Source organism: Ochotona princeps, chromosome 5 (genome assembly GCF_030435755.1).
Source record: "Ochotona princeps isolate mOchPri1 chromosome 5, mOchPri1.hap1, whole genome shotgun sequence".
In the NCBI taxonomy this organism is placed as follows: Eukaryota; Metazoa; Chordata; class Mammalia; order Lagomorpha; family Ochotonidae; genus Ochotona; species Ochotona princeps.
Window position 1 is genome coordinate 85093190 of NC_080836.1, and position 17101 is coordinate 85110290.

At 37.9% G+C, this 17101-nt stretch overlaps 1 protein-coding gene across 4 annotated transcripts in view; it reads right to left on the bottom strand.

Moving 5' to 3' along the window:
• Nucleotides 1-17101, bottom strand: part of ERBB4 (erb-b2 receptor tyrosine kinase 4) — a 1037128-nt gene that overhangs the window by 144240 nt on the left and 875787 nt on the right. For all 4 annotated transcript variants that reach the window (XM_058664956.1, XM_058664954.1, XM_058664957.1 and 1 more), the window contains exon 20: nucleotides 13310-13495. In XM_058664956.1, the coding sequence (XP_058520939.1) occupies nucleotides 13310-13495 (186 nt within the window). The remainder of the gene's footprint in view (nucleotides 1-13309; nucleotides 13496-17101) is intronic.

Sequence of the window (17101 nt, forward strand, 5' to 3'; positions counted from 1 at the left end):
GTGGCTGATGTAGCGTTGTAATTATACAATTAGCCTTGTCAAGCCATGGAGCATGGGGAATAGCAGGATCTTGAAGCTTCAACGTGGCCGGCTGATAGATGACTATCATTAAGCTCATCCTTTGTTCCCTTTGTGACGAGGTGGACTCTGAGCCCAGGAAAAGGCTCCTTAATGAAGGATAAAAATCCTTGACCCGTGGCCGTTTTTCTTCACGTTCTCATCTCTACTCGGCTCACCTTCCTCTCCCCAGCTGTGCATACGTTCTGTTCATCTCTCACCTGGCAAACAGCTGTCAACAGCCTTTTTAACTGATCAAATTTACATGATGCCAAGCGAAATTCAGAGAAATACTATTTAGCTTGATACTTTCAGTCATAACAATGGTGGCTCTCAAATTCCGTGTTCATTTTCATTATTAAGTGAAGCATTGTGGAATTCTGACCACATGAAAATTACTTACGACTAATTTCACCTACTAATTCATCAGTATTCAGAATATATAGTTCCACACGCATATAAGTATGCAGACGCACATGTTTGCATGTGTAAATGTGTAGCATTTCAGACATGTCATGTCTGTATATTTTGTTTTGTCACATATAAATATTCAAACTTCTTGAACTTTCTAAGAAGAAAATTGGTATAAAACCTCCACTTCACTTCCTGCTCTCAATCACTTTGAGCCTATCTTCATTATTAACCTAATTTTCTTTCCAACTGGTTACACACTCTCCTGAGTTTGATTGGGCTCTTTCTTTTGCTGAACCACTTTGCTATGGTAATTAGAGGTTGCAAAAGTAGCAATGTAGATATTCCCACTAAGTAACTGTAAGAGGATCTATTACGCCCTCTTCGAATCTGCTGCTGCCTTCCTCCCACGTTACAGAACTACACAGAGCCATTGTTCAAAGATGTCCTTTCAAATGAGACTGTCAAATTATTGATGCTAGAATCAAACATCCAGAGTGTTCTATGTCCAATTTCACATACAAAACACAAAATCAGAAGATATTTGCAAATTACCTCCATAAATATTTATCATGTCAAGTCTTGAAGTCCATTGAAATAGACGAGTGTGTTTAAAAAGGGATGACATGAGAGGCTGATACAGTTCACTGGCTCCATTGGGATGGTAATTGTATGAATCTACACGCATGATAAAATTATACAGAACTACATACAAACACACAAATACATTCTCATAAAACACTAAAATTTGAAAAAGCTCTGTGGAGTATACCAATGTTGATTTCCTGCTCACAGTATTTTACCATAGCTATGTAAGGTGGGAAACTCAGTGAAGAACAAACAGAACTGCTTTAATTTTTTAGAAATTCTCTCAAATCTACAATAAAATAGGAAATGTTTAGATAGCTTTAAATGAGCTATCAGGACAAAGTTTGGTCATGGAAATGTGTGGAAAAAAATAAATGCTTTTTTTTCTCAGCCTCACTATGGTTTCTATGCAAGAAAATAACTCGTCCCACTCTGTTTATGCTGTCTGTAGCAAAATGTAAGCACTATCTCTCCAAATTACTGTAAACATCTTGAGATACATGGAAAAACAGCATTGTATGCATACTTCTGGAAGATCACGAATATGTATCACAATTTCCTGACAGCAATATTGTAACACCAATCTACCTGTACAGTTGTGCAAACAAAAGCCATAGGGGAGCAATAAACTAGATATGCCACTCCTGCCACTTTGATTTGCATTTGAGAAAAAACACCATGCTCCTAAAATCTAATACAATGCCAAGCCTCACACAGTCATGGCTAATAGATGTAATTGTGAACACTTTACACACATGAAGTACAATTTAACCCATTTGGAATGGATAGCTTTCTTTTTTTTTTTGTCAAAAATGCACATTAAAAGAACTGGCTACACTGCAAGATGAAGTTAATTTCTTTACTTTCCATATGTATATGGGAGCTGAATGGAAACCTTTGCCATTTACAGGAAAGTATAACAAACACGCTGAATTGGAGTTGCTCAGCAAGACAAACAAAGCCACAGGCAAAACAAAGCAACAGCGAAGCTTGCTATTTTATGGGATAGACAGGAAAGAACCTAAATGCCTTCTCTTAGAGACCTTCATCATTCATGCAAACCCCAGGAAATAATTAAGCCTTCAGTGCAATTCTGGGACCTGTGCTCCAATAACTGCCTCAATAAACTCCCTTTTCATCTGGTAGTTTCAGGACTCTATTTTATTGCTTACTACCTTTTATATCTCATGCTTCTTTAAGGCAATGGGAATTTGGCACAGAAATACAAAGCGTGAGATTGTTTCTGAGAGGGATAAACACGATTCAAACTCAGCGAGGTGCTTTATCACCAATCTGGGAGGTTGTAAAGTTATCAGACATTCCGACAGAAAGACTGAGAAGGAAAACCACTGGAGGGAAGGGAGGATTAAATAATAATTACCAAAAAATACTCCTTGAACAATCAACTAAATACACAGAAGTATCAAGAAGCAAACAACAGGCTAGCTGTCTCTCATTTTAAACTGCATAGGTGAAAAACAGTTGATTAAATATTCTTTAAAAATTAATACAAGAAACCTGTGACTTCATGTTTCAGAGCAAGTTTCTCAGGTACTCCAGTAGTTACTCTACTTAACTTAAAAATGAGAGGCCTGCAGAGGTGAGGCTCAGGAAGGCGGCCAGTTGAGTGTAAACCTAAACTAGGACCTATGAGTAACAGGCAGGCTACAGATTCAGATCCCAGGAACGTCACTAAGAAGTATGTTCTTAATGGACTCTGACACCTAGTTAGGCTTCAGTTCCCCTGCCTCCAAGAAATGACAACAGATGGTCTCAAACTGGTCTTGCGAGTACTAAATGAATCCTCAAGACACCACAAAGCCTCCCCCCTTGAACTGCCCCCCAACACACACACTCCGCCTTTTTGCTGCCACTGCAAAAGCCAGGTATTCAGATGTGTAACTAAGACTTCACATAAAGAACCAGATTCACCTCTGAAGAATATTAGAAATCCTGAACTAGATGATAGTTTAGTGCACAGGCCTTGGTGTTTATTTTTAAAGATACAACTGCTCCACAAAGAGATAGAGTTCAGGTACAAGCTTTTCCCCTGTCAGTTTTCTGTTAAAACTAGACCTCAACAATGAGCCCAGGAGATAGATCCTGGCCATGCCACAGGGAACCCCACAACACCTGCTTGGGAGCGCAGGTCACGGTGGGGCACAAGGCCAATCTTGCGTGTGGACAGTGGCTCGGGGGTCCCCGACGATGGCCTAGGCTCATGACATTTACTGAGAGAAACCCAGTCAATGCACAGTGCTGTCCTGGTCCTCCTGCCCTTCATGTGTGTGTGTGTGTGTGTATATATATATATATATATATATATATATATATATATGTATATATATATATATATATATATATATATATTTTTTTTTTTTTTCCTTTACAGATTTATTTGTGTATTTGAATGTCAAAGCTAGAGAGGGAAAAGAGAGACATGTTAAGTGTCTATTGCTTTCTTTTCCTTCTGTGGACACAAGAAAATACCTTACTTTGATAGCAATTCTCTTTTCTGCTTGCTGGATTGGAAGTAACAGGAATGTCTGAGTACTTCCGGCATGCCCCTCCATTCTGAATGGACTTTCACAACGTTTTGCACAGTAGAGTCCTAAACTGAAATTTCAGATGTGAGCAATGGATATAGTGTTGCTTAAGACACTGGTATCCCACATGCTAGCACCTGGGGGCCAGAACTAGTTATGCTCTGATTCAACCTTGTTGCTAATGTGACCCTGAAAGGCAACAGGTAGAGCCTCATGTGGTCCACCCATATTGGAGATCCCGATTGAGCTCAGAGAGATTCTGGCTTCGAAGCAGCCCCAGTTGTCGTCAATCTTTGTGGATCATCAGCAATGGGAGATCTTTGTCTTTCTGAATTTAAGATACATAAATACATAATTTTTAAAAACAAAAACGTGAAGTTGCACTTCTGAAGCAGTCGTGATCACCCTTACACTGTGCCACTTGAGAAACTGACTGATGATTTGTAGCAGTGGACATGAGGGTAGAGTCTCTGCAGGCTAGACTAAGAGAAAAAGTTGAATTGTGCAACATGGAGAGAAAAAAAAAACATTAGGGTCCCCAAGAATAAAATTTATTAATCATTGCAACTTCAACTTTGGTCTGTGAAAATATGATGTAAGTATTAAAACTATTCATTTTACATCTGTGTCACGGACTGCGAAACAGGCAGTTGGGGCAAAGAGAAATCTGTGCTCTAGGTGATAAAAGATAGCGCGAAGACGGGGATGAAGCAATGCTTCCAACTCGTACTCTATTATCTGCTGAGGAGTACTGTAGTTCATGTCTCACTACATGAAGTCACATGTTTTGTTAACTTGGCCTTTTTGTCTGTCTTCTCCAGGGCATTACAGACATCGTGACAGAAGGATTTTTAAAATGCTTTGCTTCTTTTAAAAGAAGATTTACTTATTTACTTGAATGGTGGCATGACACACAGAAATAGAAAGTGACCGAGAGAAAAAGAAAAGCGGAGGGAGGGGGGGAGAGAGAGAGCTGGGAGGAGGCAGGAGAGAGGAGGGAGAAGAGACAGAGACAGGGGAGAGAAGGGGAGAGGGAGATATGGGAGGGGAAAAGAGTTAAGGGGGTCTTCCACATATCGGCTTCTTGCTCCCCAAATGCTTATGAGAGCTGGAGCTGGGCCAGGCCAAAGCCTACAGCTAGAGACTCTATCTGGGTTCCCTTCATGGGTGGCAAGGACTCACACACATAGGCCAAGACAGACTACCTGTCAGGGCATTGGCCGGAAGTCTGATCAGAAGTAGAGTCAGGCCTGCTCCCAGGTGCTCTGCTGCAAGACAATGGCATCCCCAGTAGAGGCCTCAACTACTGCACCACAACATTGACTCCTCAGATTTTGTTCTTTCCTGAATTCCCAGATGTGGGATACTACATAGTGATACTCAATTTTTTGTGGGTTAGTGGGAATCCAGATATTTGGCTGGATATTATTCTGGGTGAGATGAACATATATTTTGATAATTACTCTAAGACCTCAAAAGAACAAAAAGGCCACCAACCCTTAGTGAGAGATATGCTTCTGCTGACTACCTATGTATTGGTACATTGATTTTCAGACTTTAGACCTTAGACTTGAAGCCAAACATTAGTTCTGTCTAGGTCATGAGTCTGTGTCAGCTTTCAGATTTCAATGACATTATTGGTTCTCCTGGGATTTTATTTTGTAGGCTGTAGAGCTGGGGACTTCCCTGCTTAGAGATAGGAACATAAGCTAACACTGGTAATGTATCTGCGTATCGATACATTCAGATCATATTGGCTTTTTTCGTTGTAGAAACTGGATTAACACAAAGTAGTTTTTTTCTTTAAATTTCAATGAATACCTCCTGGTTAAACAGACTTCTAAGACTCAATTCTCAAATATCTAATTGAGATGTAGTCCTAAAATATGTATAGGCATTTCTTTATTTTTAATTTTAGCCCCCACATAAAAGGGAGAATATTGGTACTTGTCTTTCTTGGCCCATCTTATTTCACTCAACATGATGTCCTCCAGGTATATCCATTTGATTCAAACTACAAAATTTCATTCTTTTCTAGTTGAACATCATTCAATTGTATGAATACACACCAGACCTACAAAAACAGCTTGCAAAACTGGGTTTTATATCTTTGTCAAAGTAATGGTTAAGAATGTTATACTACTGCAGTTTTAATTATCTGTGATTATTTTAAAACTCACTGTGAATGAATGAAATGGTCATGTTTCCAGTTGATTACTGTTTATCAATCTTGGCTATATTTACACTGAATTATGGTCCTTTTATTTTCTACACGTTGAGCTCTTTATTTAGTGGATTTTTAAGTCCTCGACTACAATGTAAACTAAAAAGCTGTACCTCAAATAGCAATAAAGTTAGGGGTATGTGGGGGAAGAAGAATAGGAGAGGAGAGGACACAAAAAGAGGTGAGAGAAGATGAGAAAGGAGGGATGAGGCATGAGAAAGGGAATATAATCACATTTTTTTAGAATTGTAAAAATAAAAACATACATAAATACATTTCATGAAAAAAAAATGTAGAGAGTTGTCCAAACAGTCACTGGTAATGGTATCTCTTATGCAAAAAAAAAAAAAAAAAAAGAAAAAAATTCTTATTTGTTTTTTTTAAAAAATATTTATTTATTCATATTGGAAAAGCAGATTTACAGAGGGAGACAGAAAGAGAAAAAAATGGCCATTATGGCCAAAGGTGAGTGAATTCGAAGCCAGGAGCCTCCTCTGAGTCTCGCACATTGGTACAGGGTCCCAAAGCTTTGGGCTAGCCTCCATTATTTTCTCAAATCATAAGCAGGGAGCTGAATGGGATGTGGAGCAGCCTGGACACTAACCAACACCCATATAAAATGCCAGCACTGCTGGCAGAAAATTAGCCAACTGAGCCATCATGCCAGCTCTTAAAAACTATTTCTGTAAAATAACTGAAGAATTATCCATATATCTTACTTATTGTTAGATTAGTGTGCATTTTAATCCTGTCAGAGTCCCTAAAGGTGTGTATCTCAAGCAAAATTCTATCGTTAACTCAGATTCATGCCTCTGGCTCTCTTAAAAGTCCCAGTGATTAGGTAAGTATTTGTCCTGGCGGATGACAACACTTAAGACACCAATATCCCATATGGGTATATCTCAACTTTAGTCTGGCCTCTGTCCTAATTGCAGATTCTTCCCGATGCAGATCCTGGAATTCGGCAATCATGATTCAAGTGACTGAGTTTTAATTTTAATCATGAATTGTCGTTTAATGCAATTTACCTATGCTTTTACTACTATGGTTACTAGTTTCAATATTTATCTTTTCTGTCTTTGTAACACATAAACATTTCTCCATTCTAAAACATGCTCAGGGAATCCATTCAATCTTCTGGTTTTCACACATTTCTGAATAATATTAAATATCTTTATCATCTTATTGACTGCACTATAATGCTGTTAGTGCTCTGCGTGTGATGGTGGCGACACCTACACACGGACTCTGGTCTTGACTACAAATGAGCCACAAATACAAATTCCTAGTTAGTGCCTTTACCAGGCACCAGACACCCAGCTTTCAGCCTCACTTACAGTCATGTATAAGGGTATCAAAAGAAAAACAATTATTGTGGCTGTTTCAGAACAATGCTAGGCACTAGGAGCTTCATTCAGATCTCCCGCATAGGTAGCTGGGGTCTACGCAACTGCTGGTTCAATAGCAGGAAGCTGGGGGAGAAGTGGAGCAGCTGGGTTCAGCAGTAGGGGCTGCTGGTGTTGTAGGCTACAGCTGAACCTGCAGTGGAACAATCCTGCCATGGTGACTCAATTTCCCAACATGACAATTAGAAGCCAGATTATGGCACAAATAGAACAAGATCTTAGGCAAGTGGATGGAAAGCACAGGAGGATGGGAAACTGCAAATTCTTCCAAAGATCTGCAATAACAAATATTAAACATGAGGTTTCCTCCTTCCTCTGACCATCATGACTTAAGAACAAATGCTAAATCTGTTATAATTCAAATTTAGAAGTCAGGTGTTTTAAAAATGACAAATATAGGGTTTTATAACTATGTGTGTATGTGTTTTATTCTGTTCATCTCAAACATTATTCAAAATACCACAGTGTCCATTCTAAGTTTACGTTAAGCAGTGTTCTTGGCATATGACAAATATACTATTAAATAAATTACCTTCTGTAAAATTTATTTGAAATAATCACTGTTACTACCTCACTTTTAGGAACATGGTGAGATAAAGTATCTTGTCAAAAGCCATGCAGCTAAGAGTGATGGCAACGGGATTGGAACCCAGAATATCTTGAGGCTTGATACAAACTACTGCCAAATTACACATTTTAACTTGTTAATTTACAATGTCACTGTGATTGGTACTCATGACCCATGGCTGTTTGCATAATAATTTTGAGCTTCCTTCATTGTACCAATTAAAACAGCAACAGAAAGAATTTCTCTGTAAGTCATGTTTCATGAAAATAATAGAATGCGTTATTAAAGGTCGATTTTTTTGCAGCCTGAGTTGTGGAGTAGTAAGTAAAGCCGATACCTGTGGCTCTGACATCCATATGGGTACAAGTTCAGGTCCTTGTTGCCCCACTTCTGATCGAGCTGCCTGATAATGCTCCTGGAAAAGCCTCAAAGGATGGCCAAAGTGCTTGGGTCCCTGAAGTTAGACTCAGAAGAAGCTCCTGACTCCTGGCCTCCACCTGCCCAACCCTGCCCATTAAGGCCTTGCCATCTGGAGAGTGGTCCTCCTTCCATGTGCTTCTTCATCAGTGAATCTCAAATATTAATAAGTCTTGACAAAACAAATACTTTTTTAAATATATAGGCCTGTTGAAGAGATCTAACAAAATGCCATGTTTCCCTCTACTCCTCAAATCAAGAAATATGTGGAAAGAAAGTAGACCACTTGAAGCTACAGTTATGTGCGTATATATGGGAAGGAAAAACAGAGCAGAGTTTAGAGATTTGGTTCTGGAGTCAGAGTTACCTATCAGGGAATTCATGTACATCAACATGTATCATTTCTCCCCCTTCTTTCTCTCTCTCTCACTGTCTAAATAATTAAGTAAATCCACTAAAAGAGTAAGTAAATAAACAAAAAGTTACATTACATTAAATACAAATTTATTTTGGAAGAAAACTTAAAAGTCTACACATGTTTTTCCCACAATATATATCACCTTGAACATACTGAAGACTTTCATGGCAATTCTGAATTTTCTGCATTGACTTTTACTATATCTTTCTGTGAACTTTCTGAAGTATCCCTGTAATGAACTGTATCTGTTATACCTGTAGTAAAGATTAAAGATGATGTATAACAGACCAAGTGGATGAGATGATAATACATGCTTGATCCATGTCCACTTAATCATTACCAGTATTATCCACCGTGACGTTCTTGACTCCAAGTGTTCACCTATCACTCAGAATTGCTAATTCATTCCTAAAAATCATTTGCCTAACTCATTAGCAACAGTTACAAGAAACCAATTTCTTATCATTACTTTCTGACTTGGATTCACAACGTGCCAAGATGGCTTATGGTATCACATGAACATTAAATAACAAAACGCCCTTTTCTGCTTTTCAAATTAAATCAATTTGCAAATGCAGCATCTGTAGTGTGAATGTGGCTGCTGTAACAAGCAAATGATTTTAGTATTTATATTTGCATTTTCTATTATACAAAATTTAAGGAGTAATAAACCTGTGGAAGGGTGAAAATAAAGTTGGGAGGTGGATAAAATAGTTTAAGAATACTTAGTTCTTTGTATGAAATGATAGCATTGACAGCTGGTTCCATTGGCTACGTGATTTTAGTCAAGTTCAGTTCTCTGTGTCTGGCTCTCCTTATCTGCCAGATGGATTAAATAATGATATCTACCTCAAAGATTTGTAATAAGATAAATAATCCACAAATTAAAAGAATAGCCATTTGCATGGAATAAGTGCTCAACAGTTACATATAATTATTATATATTTTGCAGCCTGTTAACATTTTCATAGGTATAACAAAACACATTTTAATTAGCATATATGATAATTCTTTCTTTCTACTGCCACCTTCATAAATGAACAAACACAAAGGGCTGCAAGCAAATACAAGTGAGTACTACAGGAATTCTAATGGTATTTCACACACTCCCACAAGCCTTCCTTAGTGACAACTGAAAGAAAAGGAAAGTTCTGTCACTGAAATAGCTGTTTGTGAAAACACTTGTCCTCAACCATATTCCTGATACTGCATAGACACTTCTTAGATCATTTCTTTTTTGTTGCTTCAAAAACTATAGTTAATAAAAGTAGACCCTTCTTTCCCACTCAATGCTTTACTAGTTGAGCCAGAAACTTACATACCCTGTTTTACTTAATTTTCACAAGTCACTATGACAAGGATATTAGTTTTCTATTGCTCTAACTAATTACCAAAGTCTAGTAGCCTGAAGTAATGCACATTCACTACTTTGGGGCATTGAAGTTTAGGAAGGGGGGCGGTCTGTATTCCATCTCGTGTTTTTCAGGAGAATCACTAGGCTTCCTGTCTCTTGTAGTTTTTGGCAGCCTGCACTCCTTGGCTCATGACACATCCTTCCTTCTTCAAGTCACCATTCAAGCCCACTTCTGTCCCATCTCCTCTTTTATTCCATGTACTTGATGTTTGTGTTGCTCTCAGGCTCTTTATTTGAGTCTTTGTTTCCATCTTGAAACTTTCTATGCTTCTTGATCCTCATAAGAAACTGACATGATCTGTTTTCATCATAAAATGTGTAATGTCAATTCTAAGTTAAAATATTTTAATAATTTCTTTCCTATTAAAGATGTATTAATTTATTTGAAAGGTCAAGTTATAGGTGCGAATAGAGAGATTTTCCATCTGCTGGTTCATTCCTGGAATGGCACAATAGCAGGGAACTGGATTGACAGTGGAGCAGACTTGTAGCCTCTAAGCAGTGCCCATTTTGGATGCTGGCAGCTTTACCTATTAAACCACAATGTCAGTCCCTTAACAAATTAATAATGCTCTTTTGATCAAATCCAAACTTTTTGTGCTAAACTGAGTTACTATAAACCTTGTTCTGTTAGAACATCTCTGGCACAACTAGTGAAACTGTCCCATCTGGACAATGTGTTTCATAGTCAGCATGTTGAGGTACTCCTCTGTAACCCACCATTTGCCTAACATTTCAATGGTCAAAGTCTTCACTCTTGGAATTCAGAGGCTTCTCTTTTCAGTTCTGCACTATTATTTGTTTTTTTTTTTCAAATTCCAAACCAGAATTTTTAATCTAAGATTTTACTTGCTAGTGTTTGTCCAATACTTCAAAGTATTGGCTTATGAGAATGTTGATTCCTTGTCTCTGTCCACAGTGAGTATAGTGTCTGCATATGGTAGGGATACATACACATCTGTTGAAGAATTATGATTAAATAATTTGTTACATAGTCAATAGCAGTAAGCTTGTCATGTAAATCTAAATAATAAAATGTGTTCAAATGTTAATGACACAAATGAATACAGAAGTAGAAGTGGCTACTTCTGCTTGAAGAGGAATGTTGACTGGGGAAGGTTCCTTAGAGGAAAAAAGTCCAGTTAGTATGAACACACAAAAAAGGTCAGGTGTGTGACTCAAAAAGGTCTCAGGAGCAGGCATTTGACTCAGTCTGTGGTTAAAATTCCTGTTGGAATACCAGCAACCCATACCATACATCTAGGGTTCCATCCCTAGTTCTGGCTCTTGACTCCAGCTTTCTGTTAAGGCCACTGTAACAACTCAATTGGTTGGGTTCCTGCTACTCAACTGGGAGACACAGATTAAGTTCCCAAATCCCAGTAGGGGGCTGTCCCAGACACAGCCGCTGACGGAACAAGCAGATCACTGCTGTCTCTCTCTCAGTCTGCTTTCTGCCTCTCAAATACATAAATAAATAACCTCTGCAATAAAAAGCTGTGGGAAAAGACTTCTAAGTAGAGAGGATAATATTTTCAAAGGCAAAAATGTGTAATACAAGGTGGTCATTTAGCAAACTCAAAGTAGTTTCTATAATTAGCACATAAAGTACTATATAATTATATACAATATATATGAAAAAACCTAATTGTGAAGAAAACACAGAATATTTATTTTGTTTCAGTACTAGGATAACCTGAAAATTTTTTACTGCTTATTTAGTTCATTTCATAAGTTATAGAAATTCTCAAGATAAATCAGCTTTTGGAGAGTTACATCTCAAATTTAATATTTATAAAGAATGTTCACAATAACAAGTTTATCACATAATATTCACAAAAATCAAAATACATGATCCACATGGAAACCAAACTGAGACTTATAATATGCAGAATGACATTGAGATTTTCCCTTAAATAATTCTTGGGCTTACATTTTAAGATTGATATAAAATTTCTACTTGTCTAAATGTATTGTTAATCATTATGTTATAAAAGGAAATAGACCAAAATGACCAAGTCAACATTTGGAACTTATATTACACAAATACAAAGATGAATGCATGGAATTTAACTGTTGATATAATAAATTAAGACTTACTGCAGTCCTATTTTTCTGTGAGGAGAAACATTTCAAGAAATATACTGGAGACATGCGATCATAATGGCATGTTTGAACACGGTCTTTTCAGATGTTGTGCACTAATAGACTACAAAACGTGGGTACTTTGCTCAGCACATGAATGATTCAAAGATTTGAGCTAAGATTTCAGTTGGGAGAATTCATATGAAAAATCCATAATTCTGTTCCTTTTGAAAAATGGCAAATTCATATAATATGCAACCAACCACCGTGCCTAAGAAGAGATGAGATGCCTTATGTGGCACTGGTGAGCCATCTCCCCTTTTACCACACCACTTACCTCCTGAGTGGTACAGGCCTGCCCTCTCATGTCACACCAAAGCCAAATCATTATACATCAGTGGAAAATACAACACGTTTAGGAAATGGTTTATAACTTGACAAACATTTGTGATAGCAAGTGTTAACGCACAGAATATTGTAACAAAATCATCTAAAAACTGCAACAATTAAGTTATTCAACTTTTCTTTACTGACTTTGTTTCTTAACCATACTAAACCAACCAAAAGGAACTTCAGAAAGTCAAACAAATTCAATACAGGCATTTTTTCCTCTGACTAATAAACTATCTTTTTTGGCCTCTAGTGAACATAAGCAAAGTACAGTAATCCAAAAATCGGTAAGTTCAATCGCCTTCTCTATCTACTGGGTACTCCTGTGTGGAGTCAACCAAATGTAGACTGAAAAAGCTTTAAGCAATGTGTATCTTTATTGAAATTACATAGATTCATTTCTTATAATTTTTCCCTAAAAATACAACAAAGCAATATTTTTAGGGCACTTACATATATTTTATATCATGAACAATTTGGAGATGATGAAAGTGCAGAGGTCACATGGACACAGGCTGTATGCAAAGGTGGAGATCACTGCACTATATGTAAGTGACAAAATCATCTGGAATTCCCATGGTAACCTCTAATGGAGACCAAAGGATGACTGCATAGCATGCATTTGATCTATGGTTTTCATGTAACTCTACAACGTATCTTTCAATAAAACAAACAGCACTTATTTTATTTAAGCAGACTGAAAGATAATATTCCATCTGAATCCAAACTATGCTAGATTAAAATAAGCCGAATAATTCCACTTCTGCAGGAAACGCAGCACTTACCTTAGCTATCTGGACACACCAGTTAAGCAGCAGTTGTGAGCCAATGTTATCCTTGTGTTCATGAACATAATCCAAAAGGCAGCCATGGGGCATAAGCTGGGTAACCAACTGGATCGTTGGGCTCAGACACACACCTAATAAACGGACTAGGTGTGGATGATCCATGCTCGCCATTATCAGAGCTTCCTATATGAAAAAAACATCCATAATATTATCACTTATATTACATTTTATTTGCTTGAATTGTATTCATGAGTCTGCTAAGCATTTGAAGACATACTCTCATTCAATGGAACAGATTCAGAATAAAAAAAATCATCTCTACTAGTATTCTTAGAGTTATGTAATTCAAGAAATCAAATGAAAAATCAACACATATATCTACTAACATGGAAGTATACCAGCTAACCCTAACCAGAATAATTGTGTATAAAATTAATAGTATTTTCTTATTTTCAATATAAAAATATTTCTTTTATTTACTTCCAAGTAACCTGAAATGAATCCTGTTCTATATACCATAGATTTTTAAACTTTGATCTTAGTTCTGTAGTACAACAATGTGTGCAGTACAGGTATATGCAAATAGGATAAGGTGATTAAAATCTATATCATTTGTTATTGGTACAAATTGTACAACAGTCAGTTGACAAGAATGTAAAACTGGAAACAAAGAACTATAAGCACATGCTCATCATCAATTTAAGTAAAACAAATATTTTAATGACATGTTGTTCGTGATTTTATGTTTACTCATATTCATTTTGTCCACAAAAGTATAAGTTATGTCTTCCACATTGATTAACAAAATAGGGCTGGGTGAGATAATAAAATTTCATTTACTCCCAATTCTTGTATCATGAAATGAGAAAGAGTGAGCTCTAGTTTCTTTATCACCTCTTGGCTAACTGGAAATAGTGGACATATGCAGAGTTTTCAGTGCATCCTAACATTAGCCTCCAGTAAGTCTTTTCAAGTGTCTTTTTCTACAATTTGAGACAAGCACAACCATAACTGATATGCTTATGTACTTTGCTACAGTTTGATATATACAAATAAAATAACACTTCTCTCCAATGAGAGTAGTAGTAAAATTCTGCTTATATGTAGTCACATAGAATCAGCTACATGGTATTCTTGTCAATATTTAACTCTTGTCACAAATGATTAAAGAAATCCATACTGTGGCACATTTTGCAAAAATGTTGTCCTAAACTCACTAAAAATGTCAGTGTGACAAGACACACCAAGAAGAGCGTGAGTTCCTGTTAAAATCCATTACAATGGCAGTGCCCAGCTGGATTGCCTCCTAGATTAGAAGAAAAAAAACTAAACTTTATTGGGATAATTGAGGAAATCTGAATAGTGACCACATTTGATGTAATACTATCTCAATAGGAAGCAGAGTGAGAACAGTATTTCACAGAAACGAAAGAATCCTCTTAGGTAAACCTGAAAAAAGGTGTGGATGAAATGTTTTTTTTTGTCTGCCACCTAGTCTCAAACACCTTACTCTGAAAAATGGAGGGACTGAGTAGGAGAGACAACATTTATGTGTATGCTTATTTTGTTTGTGTATGTGTATATGTTCAACATACACATGTATGTAGGTCAATAGGTATACACACATACGTGATTGTTACACATACATGGTAACTTTTTATTAATTTGTGTGAAGGTACGATGTATTCAGTGCATTACTCTTGAACATTTTCTAACTCATTTGAGGTCACAAAGCTATACTGAGTTTCCATTTAACACAATGTGGAAGGTTAAATGCATAAATTACTTCCACTCCTTCAAAAACCGCACTAGTGAAAACAGAGGAATGAATAAAAATGTGTTTATACCAACAGTCATAGAAAGGACACAACAGGTATGGAATAACTCATGGAGGAAGTGACTTAGTGGTGATAACTAACCCGTCAGACCCAAAATACTCAAAGTTGCACGTTGGGAGTGGTTGGCCAGGGCAGTTTCTGGAAAACCAATGCAATGATGTGTACCAGCTGTGCTTGCAGCACAAACCTCTGCAAATGGGTCAGAAGACTGCTTTCAGACATTGAGGGAGCAGTTAAATGGCAGGATCTCTACCCTTGAGAGAACCTAATTCAAAATATAGACACAAGGGAGCCAGGAGAGCTCCGGGGCTACCAGGCGTATCATGTGAGTTGCACACCATGTGAAAAAGATGAGAGGGCTCCAGTAAGTCATAGATATACATACTATGAGAAAACCATATTCATATTGCAATATTTGTTTCAGCAAAATAAACAGATCTTTTAATTCTATTCATCTACAAACGTTTGGTGACTCTCAAACATATTATCCTTCACTTCCTTCTCTCAAATGGTTCTATGACTTCAAAATTCTGAAAGTTTTGTTTAAGTCCACAAATCCAGACCCAGCAAAATTTCAAGCAATGGAGTGAACAAAACAGGATCAGACATGTCAGATCATAAAATTTTAAATTTTTTTTCTTACATGTGCTCACTGGAAAAAAAAAAAAGTATAGAGATATAACAAAGAAGAGAGTAGTCCCTTGGTATCCCTGGGATCCGCACAAACATCAAAATCCCCAGACACTCAAGTTCCTTGTATAGAATCGTGATTTTTTTAAAGAAGTATTTATTTATTTTAATTGCGAAGTCAGATATACAAGGAGGAGGAGAGACAGAGAGGAAGACCTTCCGCTTGATGATCCAACCCCCACATGACCACAATGGCTGGAGCTGTAGCGATTTGAAGCCAGGAGGTTCCTACACGGGTGCAGGGTCCCAAGGCTTTGGGCCATCCTCAACTGCTTTCCCAGGCCACAAGTAGGGAGCTGGATGGGAAGCAAGACCACTGGGATTAGAACTGGCATCCATATGGGATCTCAGCGGGTTCAAGGTGAGGACCTTAGCCATTAGGCCACCGTGCCAGGCCCGAATCTTGACATTTAAATACAATTTATGCAGAATCAAAATGATGGAATAGAGTAAGGACATGTTTAAACAGAGAATCATCAGCCAAGGTAAAGCAGAGGGCACATTCCAGGAAATAGGAGAGGACAAGCTGACAGCAAAAAGGTCCTGGAGGCTGACAGCAAAAAGGTCCTGGAGACTGACAGACACAAGAAAGCAGCAAAGACAACAGTGGTGTTGCAGTGACCAGATACCTCAGTGGCAGTCAGTGAGCAGCAATTTGAGCTCCACCAGTGGCTGGAGGTCCAGCAGAAGCCAGGTGGGAAGGGGAGCTCACCAAGAGTTCAGGAAATGAACCCAGGCCAAGAACTGCCTGTACTGCTGATCTGTTTGATTTGGCCAGGAGCAGAGACAGAGCAACAGACCCTAAACAAGCTGTGCAGCAGGTTAGATTTAACAACCCCAAACCACACTAAAGCAATACCTGGCACCATTTTGTGTAGAGAGGCAAAGGCTGTGGGATGGGACTACGCATGCAATAAGATGGGAGCAAAATCATTTGTGGCTCAGTGTGCATTGCACCAAGGTAGCATCTTACAGGCTCCACTCACAATGGGTCCAGGTAGCCCAAAGATCTAATGGCCAGTAGATGAAGAACTCCAAGAGTGGCATATCAGGTGCCATCTAGTACAGTGGGACAAAGGCTGTGGGACTGGAGGGACAGTAGTGAGCTGCACATGCACTGAGCTGGGAGCTAATTCACTTCCAGCTTAGTGCACTGCACTGGTCCCCCGTCAAAAATAATATTGAATTTGGCATCCTATGCGCCAAAATAGGTCCAGGTGGCCCTCAGATCAAAGGCCAGCGAGTTCTAGCAAGATCAGCA